The 16,995-nt window shown below is 36.0% G+C and overlaps 1 protein-coding gene across 1 annotated transcript; it reads left to right on the forward strand.

The window, feature by feature from the left end:
* Positions 1 to 13,505: 13,505 nt before the first annotated feature.
* On the forward strand, positions 13,506 to 15,190 carry LOC126775641 (cytochrome P450 6B5-like). The gene is made up of 2 exons (XM_050497706.1): positions 13,506 to 14,905; positions 15,021 to 15,190. Exons 1-2 carry the CDS (start codon positions 13,537 to 13,539, stop codon positions 15,188 to 15,190), a joined length of 1,539 nt encoding a protein of 512 aa, XP_050353663.1. The 5' UTR covers positions 13,506 to 13,536.
* The last annotated feature ends 1,805 nt before the right edge of the window (positions 15,191 to 16,995 follow it).

Genomic DNA, 16,995 nt, shown 5'->3' on the forward strand with positions numbered 1-16,995 from the left:
ATCGATGATTGTAGTGCGCAGCCACCAACAATACCTTCATGTGGCCACACGATGCCTGACATCAAAATCAGGCAACGTGATGTGCGTGCGGAGCTGCAATCACTCGATATACGGAAAGCTAGCGGTCCCGATGGAATACCAGCCATAGTTCTGAAGAAGTGCGCAGCGGAGCTGTCTCCTGTGTTAACGCGCCTGTTCCAACTTTCTCTTTCTTCGGGAAGTGTGCCGGAGGCTTGGAGAAGAGCTAATGTGCAAGCGGTTCCCAAAAAAGGGGATCGGTCTGACCCGGCAAATTATCGGCCAATAGCTATCACCTCAGTACTTTGTAAGGTGATGGAACGGATTTTAAACAACCAACTGATCCATTACCTAGAAGATCACTCTTTAATTAATGATCGTCAATACGGGTTTCGACCAAAACGGTCCACAGGTGATCTTCTAGCGTACCTAACGCACCTCTGGGGTGAAGCTATCGACAAGCATGGAGAATCGTTGGTTGTCAGCCTCGATATCTCCAAGGCTTTCGACAGGGTCTGGCACAGAAGTCTTCTCTCCAAGCTACCGGCATATGGTCTGCCTGCTCAGCTATGCACCTGGATTGCCAGCTTCCTACACAAGCGTAGCCTTCGTGTTTTAGTAGATGGTTGCGCTTCACAATTCTATGTAGTGAATGCTGGGGTCCCCCAGGGATCTGTGCTATCTCCCACACTCTTTCTTTTGCATATCAATGATATGCTCTCTCTTGGGAACATACATTGCTATGCAGACGATAGTACAGTGCATGGTGGATACCACGGACGCGCAGTGGCTGGGCGGGCGGAAACTGAGGAGAGGCGGGAGAATCTTGTCATTGAACTCGATAGGACGTTAGAGCTCATCGCCAAATGGGGCTCTGATAATCTTGTTGAGTTTAATGCCAAGAAAACACAGGTATGCTTGGCTATGGCTCTCACGGCGAAAAAGTCAACATTTTCCCCTCTTCCCTCCCTCTGTGGTACTCCGCTGGTGATGCAAAGCAAAATCGCCATGCTGGGGATTGACGTTCGCTGCGACCTTAGTCCAAGGGATTACATCGAGGCTGTTATAAAAACAGCTTCACGGAAACTCGGAGTTCTGAACAAGGTGCGGCGCTTTTTCACGCCACAACAACTGTGCCTGCTGTACAAAACACAGGTACGGTCTTGCGTGGAATATTGCTCGCGCCATTGGTATGGCTCCGCTAAGTACCTACTTGAGGCCTTGGACCGGTTGCAGCGACGTGCTGTACGCATTATTGGCGACGTAAAGGTCACAAACACCCTTGAACCTTTACAATTGCGTCGTGAGATAGCAGCACTGAGCGCTTTCTATCGAATGTATCACGGCGAGTGCTCTGAGGAATTATTCTCTCTAATTCCTGCTTCCCCCTTCCTTCTTAAGTCCACGCGAGCTGGTTCTCGATGTCACCGCCTAACTGTGACATCAATTCCATCGCGAACAAAGAAATTTGGCAACTCCTTTCTTTGTCGCACTTCCAAAAAATGGATTTCCTTACCAGCTCACGTGTTCCCCTCCTCTTACAAACCGGGTTCCTTCAAACGAGGCGTGAAGAGGCATCTTGCGGGCCGGCAAGGTGAAGGCGGCTAGCAAGGTGCAGAACGATTTACCATCAGGTGGAGTAGAGTCATTTGCCCTCCCGGCGAATATAAAAAAAAAAAAAATTTAACATTAAGAAGTTACGTTACAAAAGAAAGCTCATATAAAATTAATGCTTAATACATTTAGGCCCTAATCTAAACATTATTTTGTTAGGATATACTCGTAACACATTCTGTCGTATATTAGCTAGTTACACTAATACATTAGAAATACATTAGTTAAATACTGATTAACTGACATTGCTATTAAAATGAAAAGGAGCATGATCACTAATAAAAACTAGATAAACAATCAGCTTCAAAAAACGTCCTCACCAAATGAGCACCCATATGAACATTTGGGTGATCTTTTAATGTAGTACTAACATTCGGACGCGCCGACAGTAAACATGTTCAAATTTTCAAAAATGTGCTCGTTCAAAAATGCAGAAATCACACGTCTAGGGCACTGAAAAAGGATGCAGTTTCATATTTTCGGTAAATATTAATATTACCATTATATAACTGTTATCACTGTATTGTAAATATTGGTATTTCGTTAGGAAATCTTCGAAAACCATTTGTAAAAACTTAATATAAATAGATATAAAGCATGACATTTATAAAGACTCTAGATAAACGTTCGGGTTACATGGGTTGTTTCTGTTCCATTTGGTGGAGACGCCATTGTTAATTTATTTTCTTTATTTTTGTTTGAAAAATGTGATTATGTATTTCCTTTGTTTAATTAACTTCTTTACTGTGTCTTATGTATTCTGTCTAATTAAAATTTTAACTGACTCAGTAGAAGAAGGTTCTCAATTTGAATCGATTTTTATTTTATGTTTATATACCGATTATTCCGCGATTAATGGACAGTTTTGAATCACTCAAATTTATTTTTGAAAGATTATATTAGGCTCTGAAATTAGACGTATATGAACAAAACCGACTAAAGCCTAGTTCCTGTTTTTACTAGATCTTCTAAAGGCTTAGCATCGATTCCAAAGCGAGAATTAAAGAGTTATTGCAACATTTTTACTTAGTCAGTTTTGTTTCTTGATATTTTTTGACTACATGTGATTAAATTGATGATGAGACATTTTATAATGGTTTTTAGCTTTCCTCTAGATCTTGTGCGGTGTGGCTTATGGATATATGTTATAATAGCACGTCAAAGATCCGAATAATTCTTTTAGCCGACCCAACGCTTGTATGTTCGAATCATTTTGTAGAAAGTGATAAATATGTAACTATATTTTGATTTTGATGATTGATTATGTAAATAAATAATTATGTCTATATTTATCTCAATAATTATCTAAGTTTCATTGATTATTAATGTCCTTCCCTATTAATAATAAATTATGTTTATAACACAAAACACACCTTTACTTAATTACAAAAAAAAATCATTTAAAATTCCAGTATGAAAATAAATATATTAAACAGTTCGGCTTCATTCAGTCCTTGTGCTAGCGTCGAACCTACCTCGTAAAATTTGATTGCCTTTTTTACCGTTTTTTAAATTCTACTTTAAGTTAACCACGTAAGGTTGAATTGTAATGTATGTAGACCAGCTATTGTCGGTCGAAATATGTGTTAACTGATCCGGACCGTTACTCGGTGTCGACCTCTTCACCGTTAGGTAAGTCCAACCACTGTCTGGTGAAATCTGTATCTGTCTACTCACCGCCCAATCCCAGCCCCACTGGAACTCGGCTGGTGTGGCGATACAAGTCAGCAGATTGGGAAGGAATGCGCTCTTTCCTTGCATGCTATCCTGCGCTCTATCCTTGCATGTTATCCTATGTTATTATATCCTTGCATGTTATCGTATATTATTATATGTTATCCTCGATTAGCGCGCAAAGTGTGACATAGTTGCTACGTCTAGCTATGGAATATTTTATTCCGTTTTCAGACGTGCCACTGTCCACTAAAGCTCAACCTTGGTTCAGACCTGAATGCGGATGTGCTGAAGCGTTGAAGCGTACCTAGCTTGGGTTGATTCTCGTAACCTAAAAGCGAGGGATATACGCCAAAAAAGAGAGCCTTTAATAAAGCCGCCAAGTCATACAAGAAAGCTATGCAAAATCACGCTTCGGTCACATTAGTCGAATAGGGAACAAACTAGCTTCGTACCCCTCGGGTAGCAACGCGTATTGGTCCCTAGCTAAATCGGTTGAAGCAAGCTTTTGTTGGCCCTCATTGCCTCCCCTTCAGAAGCCTGACGGTACGCTAGCTCACACCGCTGAAGAGAAAGTAAATCTGTTTGCGTCTTTATTTGCGGAGTCTTCACGTCTTGACGCTGGTAGCGCGACATCTCCAGCAACACCTAGCGCCGATACTCATATAAGTGATATACGCATTCAGCAAAAGGAAGTTCGCAAAATGCTACGCAGTCTAGACGTGAACAAGGTTAGCGGGCCTGATGGCATCCCAGCAATTGTTCCGAGGAACTGTGCACCTGAACTGTCTCCTATCCTGACACGTCTGTTTCGCCTCTCTCTTGAGACTGGTCAAGTGCCTAGGACCTGGAGGCTTGCTAACGTGCAGCCTGTGCCTTAAAATAGTAGTCGTGCTGACCCTACCAATTACAGACCCATCTCGTTTACGTCCATTTTGTGAGAGACGATGGAATGTATCCTAAATACTAGGCTCCTGACGTACCTGGAAGCCAATGAACTTCTTAGTGACTGACAGTACAGGTTTCGCCAAACCGGTCCACTGGTGATCTTCTGGTGTACGTCACGCACATCTGCAGTGAGGCCATCGAGAAACACGGAGAGGTACTTGCTGTTTCTTTGGATATCTCGAAGGCCTTTGATTGGGTTTGGCATGATGACCTTATCAGCAAGCTTCCTGCATATGGCCTCCTTGCTAGCCTATGTGCGTGGATTTCAGACTTCCTGACGAATCGATCGTTACGAGTGATGGTTGATGGCCACTTGTCGGATCAAATGGCTATAAATGTCGGTGCTCTCGAGGGGTCAACGCTCTCGGCGACTGATGCTGCTGATGCCTGGTATCCATGGGTACGTAGATGATTGCACAGTTATCGAGAGCTACAAATCCAACGCGCGAACTAGTGAGGACCAAATCCAGGCTCAGAGAGAGGCCATGGTAGAGCGCCTAAACGTGACCCTTAAAGTAGTGTCCGATTGGGGCGATGCCAATTTGATCATGCTCAATGCATCCAAGACGCAGGCGTGTTTGTTTTCCACCAAAAAGAGGGAATTCTAGCTACCTCCCTCTTTCCGAAATGTGTCTGTACCTATGACTGACCATCTTGACCTTCTTAGCTTTACTCTTAAGTCGACTCTAAATTTCGGCTCTTTTATTGAGTCCAAAGCCCAAATAGCCGCTCGAAAGCTTGGTATCCTCTCCAAAGTGAGACGTTACTTTACTCCAGACCAACTGCTCATACATATAAAGCACAAGTAAGGTTTTTTTTTTGGAATGGCTGTGCTAAGTACCATCTTCAGGCTCTAGAGATGATTGAGAGGAGGCAGGAGATGACACATTGGTTCAGTCTAGGCTCCAAAGTCTTGAACATCAACGTGTGGTAGCGTCACTCTCAGTCTTCTATCGGATACATTTCGAATGTGCTCAGGAATTACACGAACTGATTCCTTCCGCCCCCTTTTACTATACGAACGGCCAGGCAAACGCGACCAAAGCGCCATAGGTACACAGTGGAAATTCCCCGCCTACGTACGAAGTGCTTTGAATCATCATTCGCACTGCGAAACTGTGAAATGCTTTGCCAGAGTCCATATTTCCTGATAGGTACAATGTTGCTGTCTTCAAATCCAGAGTAAACAGTTTTCTTATAGGCAAGCGTGCTACATCCTAGACCGTGTCGATGCTTAACATCAGGCAAGTCAACGGTCAAACGCTGGCAAATTGTGAAAAAAAATGTGTATGAGTTGTGAATACAAATTTAAATGATGATCTTAAGATTGAATTTGCAATAATGTATTTTTGTTTCGACTACAACAACATAAACACATTAAGGGACAGTTTTAAAATGATTTTTGTACAGGACTGTGTATCTAGTACTTATTAGTGATCGAAGACATAATCAAAATCATAAAAATAATACATTAAAAATCATAATCATAATACATTAGAAATACATTAGTTAAACACTGATTAACGGACATTGCTATTAAAATGAATAGGAGCTAAAGAAATTGTATGTAGTAATTAACTGTCTCTTTTATTAAGTATTTTTTTTTTTTTTTTTTTTTTTTTTATTTAAGTTTACAAAACTGACTTACAACTAGTGCATACAAAATAAAATCTACGCTAAACAGAGTGTTAATAAGTTGCAGTCTTCTGGATGTAAACCTAGCATGCTTTAAAAAAAACATATTTAACAAGAACAGTACTTGTGCAATTACTAACTAGTTAATTATTTAATTATTACATAAACTAATGTGATTTTGTTTTAAGTTTATTCTTAAGAGAACCAACAGATTCACTAAAGACATCTAGGTGTTGACGACTACAATTCGCAAGCGAGCAAATACGGTAAATTGGCGAATGTTGACCAAGATTTGATTTGACATCAGGTAGGCTAAATATTTTACGATTTTGTAAACGGCTACCTTGACGCGGAATGTAGAAACTAATTTTAGCAAGTAGATCAGGTGCATCAATATATCCGTGCAATAATTTGTATAAAAAAAGAAAGTCAGCAGCTTCTCTTCTATATTTAAGAGTTTGCACTTTATAATTAATTAGGCGTGCATCGTAAGAGTTAAAATTCTTAGCATTTAGATCTGTGTACGCTAAGTAATATAGAAAACGTTTTTGTACACGTTCTATTCTATCAGAGTGCACCTCATACCCAGGACTCCAAGCAACTGAACAATATTCTAGGATACTCCTTATTATACTATTGAAAACTAATATTGTCAAGCTTGGATCTTTAAAGATTTTCATTAATCTTAACACCAGACCAGATACTTGCGAGGCTTTTGATATGATGTAATCAATGTGATCTCTAAAGCTTAAGGTGTTATCTATTATCACCCCGAGATCCCTTACACTCGTTGACTCCGTAAGGGGCGTACCGTCGATGTAGTAAGTGTGTTTTAGTGGTTTTCGTTTTCTACTAAATGTAATATGAACACATTTATCCTTATTTAGAGTCATACGATTTGCAAGACACCAACAAACAAGGTTGTCGATGTCACTTTGCAGGATTTCTATATCCTCTGGTGATTTAATTTCCCTGTATATTTTTAAATCATCTGCGTATATTTGATATTTGGATTTAAGTACTTTTCCAACATCATTAATGAAAACAAGGAAAAACAAAGGTCCTAGGTGTGACCCTTGCGGTACACCAGAGGGTATATTACATTCGAGAGATTTAAAACCTTTCATGGCAACTAATTGGGATCGATTCTTTAAGTATGACTCACACCAACGTAACAAGGAACCATGAATACCCATACATTCCAATTTGGTTAAAAGAATGTCGTGGTGGACTAAGTCGAACGCTTTTTTAAAATCCAGATATATAGCATGTACCTCATTATTCTTATCCACAGCTTCAGAAATATCAGATATGTAACTAACTAGATTAGATGTTGTGGATTTATGTGGACAAAAGCCATGCTGGTATGAATCAAAGTAAGGTTTTAAATGAGAATACATCTTTTTTTGAATTAGTGACTCAAAAACTTTCCCAAAAGTAGATAGTATGGATATTGGTCTGTAATTAGTTATATTATTAAAGTCTCCAGACTTATGAATTGGTGTTATATAAGCAACTTTCCATTTAGCTGGGAATATTCCCGATTGAAGTGATTTATTATATATAGTTGTAAGAGGGTTAACTAAAACTTTAGCACAATTTTTAATAAATATAGGTGGTATTAGATCGGGTCCCGCCCCTTTATTGCAATTTAAGGCTAGAAGCTGTGTTTTAACCTCATGGTCTGTTACAGAACATTTGGCGTATGTGTTATTAGTACATTTAATACTAGTTAAATATTTTGGGTTGAAAGGTGGTAACTTATGTGTGGTATCATAGATCGACTGAAAATTATAGGAAAAAAGATTACATATTTCCTGTCCTCCTGTAGCTTTTCTATCATTTAATATCATTTGATTGGGAATCGACTTAGAATTGCATTTTCTGTCTTTAAAATATTTCCAAAAGTATGTAGGGTTGTTACGAATATGGTCTGATATATTTTTTTTGAAGAAATCATAGCATTCAAATATCATTTCGTTTGAGCGATCTCTTAGGAGATCATAAGTGTATTTATCCATAGGATTTTTATACTTCTTGAATACTTTATGATATTTTGATTTTTCCTTAAGAGTACGTATTAGAGAACGTGAATACCATATGGGATGCTTGCCATCACGGGGTTTGGATTTTGGGGTATTTTTGTAAATAGCATTTAGTAAAGTTTCATAAAAAACTTCTATCATTTCATCTACAGAGCCACAATTTTTCCATAAATGTGCCCAATCAATCTTTGAAAGTTCCTCAATAACAGTATTATAGTCGCAAAAAGCAAAATTATATTTAGGTTCAGTGTTACTTTTAAGATAGTGTTTTTGAGTAGAATACTGTAGGTCTATTAATAAGGCTGGGTGATGACAATCAAGCGGAACTAAGGGTTTTTCTTCAGATACCGTAAGAAAAGATGGATGTGAGCTAAGTACTAGGTCGAGAATTCTATCGTTATTATTAGAAATTGAGTTGCATTGATGTAGGTTGCAAAAAAATATTGTGTCAATAAATAAAGAATCCACATTATTGTTTGTACGTACAGGTATTAGACTACGACTGTAAGTGCTATATTCCCAGACAATATTGCTCAAATTGAAATCCCCAATCACCACGTTTATTGTGCCGTCATCTGTATTAGAGTTAATAACTTGTGCAGTATTTTTAAGAAAGTAATTAAGTTCCAACTCCTTTACTGGAGGTGGAATATATACACCACAAATATTAATTTGAGTACTTTGACCTATTTTAAATGAAACCCAAAGATCTTCACATACAGATTCCCAAGTGATTTTTCTCAGACTCTCAAACTTTTTGTGTATGGCAATTACAACACCACCACCATCTTTCAAATAAGATGAAGTTGTACTACGATCGCGCCTAAATACTGAATATCGAGTGTCAAATAATTCATGATCAAATATTGTATCATTCAGCCAAGTTTCCGTAAGAATAATGACATCATAATCACAACAGAGAACAGATAAATAGAGGTCCTCAGTCTTGGTCCGCAGGCCCCTCACATTTTGATAAAAAAATTTTATATTGAATTTTAAAACTAAAAAACACAATAAATGCTTACTCAGGTAGAAAAAATAAATAAAAAAGAAATAAGCACAATAATATAACCAAAAAATTACTTTAGACTATTTAAAAAATCGTTATTTCTTATTAAAATTGCAGGTGAATGCTTATTTTTACGAATATAAATGCGGCTATTTCGGATCCAGACAAACTCGTATTTCTTCTCTTTTGCGACGAGTCTCGTGGCTGCATGAAGTTTCTTGTTCGTTGGGGACAAATGTTCACTGACGTATATTGATTGCTTATCACCCGCGATGCCTAAATGAGTCGAATTGAGTTTGTTGTTTTCATTCTTTTTGTTGAAAATTTTTACCGCTGCAAGTATAGTATCACGGACGCGCGGGCTGGTTAATTTGACTATGATATTGCGAGAGCGCTTCGAGTCAGAATCAACCTTAGCAACGCGATGGAATTCTTTAATATCACTATCATCTATGTCACACGAAACGACTCTAGTGAGTTGTTTCACAATAGTAAGCAGGTTTTCAGACTTATGCTCCGGAACACACTGTATTTCAATATTACAGTCTCGAGCACGTTGCTCAAGCTGTTCCATAAAGCTGGCGACTTTGCTAAGTTGCGCACGTAGAGATGTGCTTTCTGTTTTTAATTGAGAGATATCTGTTTTGTAACGATCGTTAATGAGTTGTTGTTCGTCAAAATTATCAGATAAAAACTGCACTGTATTAGTTACTTGATCTAACTCCTTTCGCATTATAGAAAATTTGGAGTTTAAATATTTAGCTTATAAGCCTACAAATCCTGGTGTCCTGGATTCAACCCCATTTTTTATCTCGCTGGAAGTGTCGGGGATTTGTGGGACTTGAAGCGTCGATTGTGTCGGAATTGAGCGGTATACTTCTGCGTCTCTTTGTGGTGGTGGTGTGGATCATGGGATCGCTATTTCATTTTGAAGAAATAACGACTTATTATAATACTAGAATAATCCAAATATTAATAATTGTATGTTTTACTCATGTTTCAGGTAATCACGGAAAAACAGACATACAAACAGACAAAATAATAGTGGTTATGGTTTAAGTAGCTTGCAAGATATCGCCTTATTTCAACTGAACCTGCTTTAGATATTTTGGCGACTTTAGGAGGCAGACGTTGTTGTAGTAAAATAAAACTTCTTCTTGTAACCTGTCAGAAAGTTGAGTCGTTTTCATTGAAGAAGTGAAACCAATTGAAGCGAAGATTATTGTGAGGATTATAACTATAAAAACAGCTCTTTTAAGAGCTTGACATTACGTCATACTACGTCATTGCATGCCGCTTCTTGTTTCAAATAAACAGTTCTTTCAGAGCTATTCATTGTTTCAAACGATGACGTCAAATAATGAGGTATGCGTGGCGTGTGTATTCTTGTTGCTGTGCGTACTGCTACAGATATATATCTAAAATTTATCCCCCGTCAATAAAAAAGGTCTTATTACTATTTTCATATATTTCGGTAAAAACAAAATGGCTGCTAACAATGCTATGAGTTGAATTGAAAAGCTTACTGGTCGTGACAGTTGAACAAGGATCGATTAAGAGGAGATCGCTCCAGCTGTATGAAAGATAAGAATCGCTATCAATTAAATGCTATCTTTTGTAAGTTGCGACAATGTTACTTACTATGCAAGTAATTGCGCAGGTTGGCAGCCTTGGAAAATATTAAACCATTTATCAAGCTATTAATACTTAATTTAACACAGTTACAATAGTGTTTGATTATATTAATTGTTATATTACTTTTTTATTTCAAGTTATGTAAAATTCAATTAAACATTAAACTGTATTTCAAGATTACATTTAGCAGTAATTCAATTTGTCTGTTTTAAAAAGATGTTGTCAGTTGCTAATAACGCAAAGATCGTTTGGAATCGATTGGAAGGCAAGAAACATACGCGGTTGATTCACTGGAATTATAAAAGGACGGTTCTGTTTAATTATAAAAAAATGTAACTGTTGATTGTGGTTTTTTTTTTAAATGATCTATTTTACATCTAATTATAATACTGGTGGTAGGGCTTTGTGCAAGCTCGTCTGGGTAGGTACCACTCATCAGATATTCTACCGCAAAACAGCAGTACTTGATATTGTTGTGTTCCTGTTTGAAAGGTGAGTGAGCCAGTGTAATTATATAATATAATCAAATAGTTATATAACATTTTTACATTAAAAAAATAACATAAAATAAAAAAAATAAGAGAGAAAAGGACTGCGCTTTTTGTTGTGACAAAAATATAGTAATAGAATCAATAGAAATCTACATTTTAAAACACGTTTTGAGTTGAAAAAAATATCGCACACAACTTCGTTTCTGACGGGGTTCGTTTCTCGATCGCACAATTTTTATTATTGAAAACTTTAAAATGCTACATAAAACATTGAGCCACCGGCCCTTAAATATATACTTAATATAAACTAATATCTTGCTAGAAAGGCAAACTTAAAATTTCGCACAAGAAATAATATTATGGCGATGGCCAACGGGACTGTAGCGCTAATATGCCGATGTAGTGTTTTGTATAGATCCATTTTATTCTAATCGTGCTAAACAGGCTGATAACAGAATCAGATAATAAAGTGATTGATAGTAAATTATATGATTTGCGTTTTTGTTATCTGTTAAATGTCTTGTCATCGTAACTGTACCCAAAATTTATCAAAATCAAAGTCTTAATGACTTTTAATAAACACACTTAATGACTGTATTTAAATATTAAAAATGAGCACATTTTTTTGTAGATAAAAATCAATATAATTTGATTAAGATCGCGTCTAGCTACACAATTAAGATTTCAACCGCGCGTCCCTTTAACGCTCCTGTCGGTGCACGATCTCGGTCACACTCTTTATTCTGTCTAGATCGCCAATAATATTTTATTAAATGATGTTTTCGTTATCTATATAGGTCATAGATGAAGATGTCTTCCCTGAAAAAAAAAAAAAACAAAAAAAAACTTAAAATGACTAGACTGATACAAAGCTTAATAAATGTGTTGCTTAATAACACAGTGAAGACCTTTGGTAAAGACTACAGGCGGTATACCTGGCATGAACATTATACAACAGTTTGAATAAAAATTCATAAATTTATGTGAATAGGACGTTCAAATGTTCTATCACATAAATTTTATGTGAATATTATTAAATATTTTCGTCGTAAATATATGATATGATGTGTAAGCTTTTCTTTTGTAATTTTTTGGGGCAGTTTCCGTTAATTAATAACGGATTGACTTCTTTTTTTATAGAATAGGAAGGCGGACGAGCATATGGGCCACCTGATGGTAAGTGGTCACTAACACCCATTGGCATTGTAAGAAATCTTAACCACCGCTTACATCACCAATGCGCAACCCACCTTGGGGCTAAGATGTTATGTCCCTTGTGCCTGTAATTATATTGGCTCACTCATCCTTCAAACCGGAACAAAACAATACCAAATACTGCTGTTTCGCGGTAGAATATCTGATGAGTGAGTGGTGCCTACCCAGGCGAGTTTGCACAAAGCTCTACCACCAGTAAAATAAAAAAGTAAAACTTCTAAATCTGAACTCGAAATAACGTGTTCCGTGGCATTTATATAGTTGGTTGTAGAAATTTTTTTGTTAGCGGGGTTATAGCGTGCTGTGATCGGAGTATAATGAGGGTCTGCAGATAAAAAGTCGATGGGCTTCTGAATACAATATCCCATCGGGTAAACGAGATTTTTTTAACAAATTTTTACAAACGAGCGAACCAGAGCTCTGGCGCCCTATTATTTATATGATAATGAATACAAGGGACTGTATTTTTTCCCGTACTCCTTTCTTCTCAACAGCGCCGCTGCGTCTTATTAAAGAAACAAGTATGTATATGTAGTAAGCGTCATAAGTCTGATATCGTTATAAAAGTAAAACGAAAGGGTTTTACAAAAACCCTAATAGCAGCTACAGAGTCCAGATTGTTGGTAATCTTCATACCGAATGAAAGATATTATTAAAAGAAAACAATTCAATTTAATTAAATATACTCTTGGCCATATTTTGATAACCCAGCAAATCGTATTTATGAACTAAAAATTATATAAAATATAATAATTGTATTTTGATTATTTATCCACCTGTTATGGTGGATGGAGAAATCACGCGGAAATCAAATAGAGCCTCTCATTTTTATAAATAAAACAATAAACAAGTTATAACGTACTAGGATGGGTTCTTTAAGAACAATCTCAAATCTCACCACAGAAAACGGTTTTGAAATGATAGAAAGTGAGATAGGACATTGACCGCAATAATTATTTCAAGGACAAACGCAACATAACGTATATCACCATAAGTCGATTGTAAACATTCCATGAGGAGTAATGAAGTAATACATATCCACATAACGATTCATAAAACTTTTATATATTATAAAACTTACAAATATATTAATGTATAAATGTTATGCCACCGGTATGATAATACATAAAAAATACTTCTAAATCTTAACTAAGCGATAACACCGCGCCGCGCACCTTGATTATAAATACGGCTGATATGAACTCGCTATTTAAAGTTCGTGACTACATTTGGTGGCACACAGACGTTCAAAATGATTTTATTAGTAACTGCATTTATCGGTGTTTTGATATTAATTTACGTATTATTAACAAAAAAACATGATTACTGGAAAAAGAGAAAAGTTCCATATCTAAATCCGAGACTAATTTTTGGCAACTTCCGAGATTATATACTATTAAAAAAAAGTCGTACAGAAATTATGTGTGAAATTTGTGACCAGTTCCCTGATGAGCCGTACATCGGTGTCTTTTATGGTACAGCACCAGCTCTCGTCGTCAAGGATCCTAAAATATTAAAACTGGTATTGACACAAGACTTCTATTACTTCAATGGTAGAGAAAATACAGACTACGCTCATAGAGAGCCCATTACAACGAATTTGTTTTCGAATGGAGGCGATCATTGGAAAGTGTTACGACAGAATTTAACTCCACTTTTCACATCTGCAAAGTTAAAGAATATGTTTCCAACTATCAAAGAATGTGCTGAGGAAATGGACCCGTACCTTAAGGATGAAATACAAATTTCGGGCAATATTAATATAAAATCCTTGTTCGCTAGATATTCGATGGAATGTATTATTAGATGTGTTTTTGGCCAAAAAGCAAACACTATGAAGAGAGTTAATGCTATTAATCCATTCGTCAAAATAGCAGAAGCAATAGATACATTCCCTACTACGATGGGCTTAAAAATCATTGGTCGAGCTATGTGGCCTGGCTTATTTTACGCTTTAGGTTTGCAGATGTTCGATGACAGAATTGAAAAATTCTTTGGCCACTTATTCAGAGAAACTCGTAAAAATCGTTCCACTGAGACAACTATAAAGAAAGACTTTGTTGATCTCATTCTGGGCTGGGAAAAGCAACAATACATAACTGGAGACAGTTTTAGCAATAACCAAACGAATGAGAAGAAGATAGAAAGAATTGAAGTGAATGAAGAACTACTTGTGGCACAATGCTCTTTGTTCTTTTCAGCTGGATTCCAAACAACATCGTCCACAATTAATTACCTTATGTATGAACTGGCAAGAAATAAACAAGCCCAAGAACGACTCATAGAAGAAGTGGATGCATATTTTAATAAACATGGTGATATTAAGTACGAATGTATGTCTGAATTGCCATATATTGAAGCATGTATTGAAGAAGCACTTCGTCTTTACCCGGTGCTACCTGCCATCACCAGGGAAGTGATGAGTAGCTATACGATGCCAACTGGTTTGCGTCTACAGAAAGGTGATCGCGTGCATATACCTATTTATTACATCCATCGGCAACCGGAGAACTTCCCGGATCCTACGGTATACCGTCCCGAACGATTCTTTGGTGATGAGAAGAAGAAAATCAAACCATACACCTACATGCCATTCGGTGAAGGTCCAAGAGTTTGTATTGGTAAATATTAAACGTTTTTTATTTCGACTTATCCTAATTAAAGATATATTTAACAATATTTCTTTTGATTTGACATAAGTTCATCATAAAATATTTGTTTTTATTTTTCTTTTAGGTGCACGTGTTGCAAGAATGGTTATGTACGCTGGGCTCTTGACTATATTCAGGAAGTATAGGGCCGTGCTTGGAGATAACATGCCCGATAGTTTGGAATTTAATCCAATGGCACCTGTACTCCAAGCTACAATAGATATGTATGTCAAATTCATTCCTCGTGAAGTTTGATCAAGCAACCACCGGACAAATTGTGTTTTTTTATAGTTATTCTGTAGTTGTTATACAAAAAACATAAAATAAGGTAATGAATGATGATGATCCACATCAAGGTCATTCCATTTGAACATAAAATGTTCAAATTGTAGGTAAATTTTTAAAGTGTTGTGCTATCAATTTCCGCTATATTATTTTTAACAAAGCATTGAGAACTTGTGACTTTTGTTGTGATATTTTTACAGATTTGACGTTTATCTGTACAGAATATTGATAAACACACTTTGATTATTTAAAAAACTAAACCTTATGAAGATAAATAAACTCGTTCGACATGATATGAAACAAATCAGTCATCTATAACTTTATAAAATATTTTTGTTTAAGCAACTTATATATTATGTATAGTATATCATGGCGCACAAGTCGATTTCTAAAGTCATGTCAATATACAAACTGACCTTGCGTCGACATGACTTTACAAATTTATTTCTCCTCTTTCCACAGCTAAATATAGAAAATATCAATTTAACTAATTAAGGAGCGCCTTCAAATTCCTGTCGTTGACATGTTTTATTTAATATGTTTACATTCATTCCTTCGTCTAATTTTTGTTGTTATATTAATGAATTGTTAATAGTAATATTATATTTCATTTGAACATTAGCTTTAATTATTATTAATTAAATGTACAAATGGACAAAAAAAAAGATAGTCAACAGAAACTAAGATATTATTAATTATTTCTAGGATTGTCAACTTTTTTGAGAAAAAATGTACTTAAATAAAGAAATGTTTTTACGCCTTAATGCGTTCGGACAATGCTTGGTTGTCTTTGAAAGTTTTATAGGTTGTTTTATAATGTTAATCTAGGTTCAAAAATATTAATAAATGATATTTTTTATTTAATATGTGGACAATTTGTTTTTCTTTTCCCGCCCCCATTAATCGCCATAAAAGGCTTCTTCGTAAAATATTTTGAGATAAATTATTGTCGCATACTTTAGTTCGACACAACAGCAAATTGATGGACAAACCAAACTGTGTCTTGAGTTAATTACATAGGACGTTATTACTTGATAAATTAAACTATTATATATGCTTATATCCTAATTATTAGTTTGTTTTAAACAGTAAATATATAAATACTTTTGTATTGTGGCATTATTTAATTTTATTTTATTCTTAATTGTTCTATATTTTTGTTATAATTTCACGGCTAAGCCGAACTACTGATCCGACTTCGTTGTAACTTCCTATGAAGCAAGCTTGAACTCCCAAGTTCATAAATTGTTTTATATCTTAGATATAAACGTAACATAGTTGTTATAACTTTTGATAAACTCAACAGATATGAATGATAATTTAAAAAACATTTTTGTGCATTATAATGCGATATTCTAGTATTACGAAATATATAAATAGTAATATTATAATGTTTATATAATGCAATATTATTTATTCGTATGTACGTATACAAACGCCTTAAATTCTATTTAAATTGACTTTAATTTTTGTTTTTTTTTTTTTTTATAGAATAGGAAGGCGGACAAACATATGGGCTACCTGATGGTAAGTGTTCACCAACGCCCATAGACATTGGCACTGTAAGAAATGTTAACCATCGCTTACATCACCAATGCGCCTCCAACCTTGGGAACTAAGATTTTATGTCCCTTGTGCCTGTAATTACACTGGATCACTGGAACACAACAATACCAAGTACTGCTGTTTTTCGTTAGAATATCTGATGAGTTGGTGGTACCTACCCAGACGAGCTTGCACACAGCTCCACCTCCAGTAAGTATTGGGTAACGATG

This window comes from Nymphalis io, chromosome 18, assembly GCF_905147045.1.
Source record: "Nymphalis io chromosome 18, ilAglIoxx1.1, whole genome shotgun sequence".
In the NCBI taxonomy this organism is placed as follows: domain Eukaryota; kingdom Metazoa; phylum Arthropoda; class Insecta; order Lepidoptera; family Nymphalidae; genus Nymphalis; species Nymphalis io.

Excerpts from the sequence above, each read along its gene's own strand:
- LOC126775641 (XM_050497706.1), top strand. The coding sequence starts at position 13,537 with ATGATTTTATTAGTAACTGCATTTATCGGTGTTTTGATATTAATTTAC. Across the intron at positions 14,906-15,020 it reads AGGTCCAAGAGTTTGTATTG|GTGCACGTGTTGCAAGAATG; the intron begins GTAAATATTAAA and ends TTTTTCTTTTAG.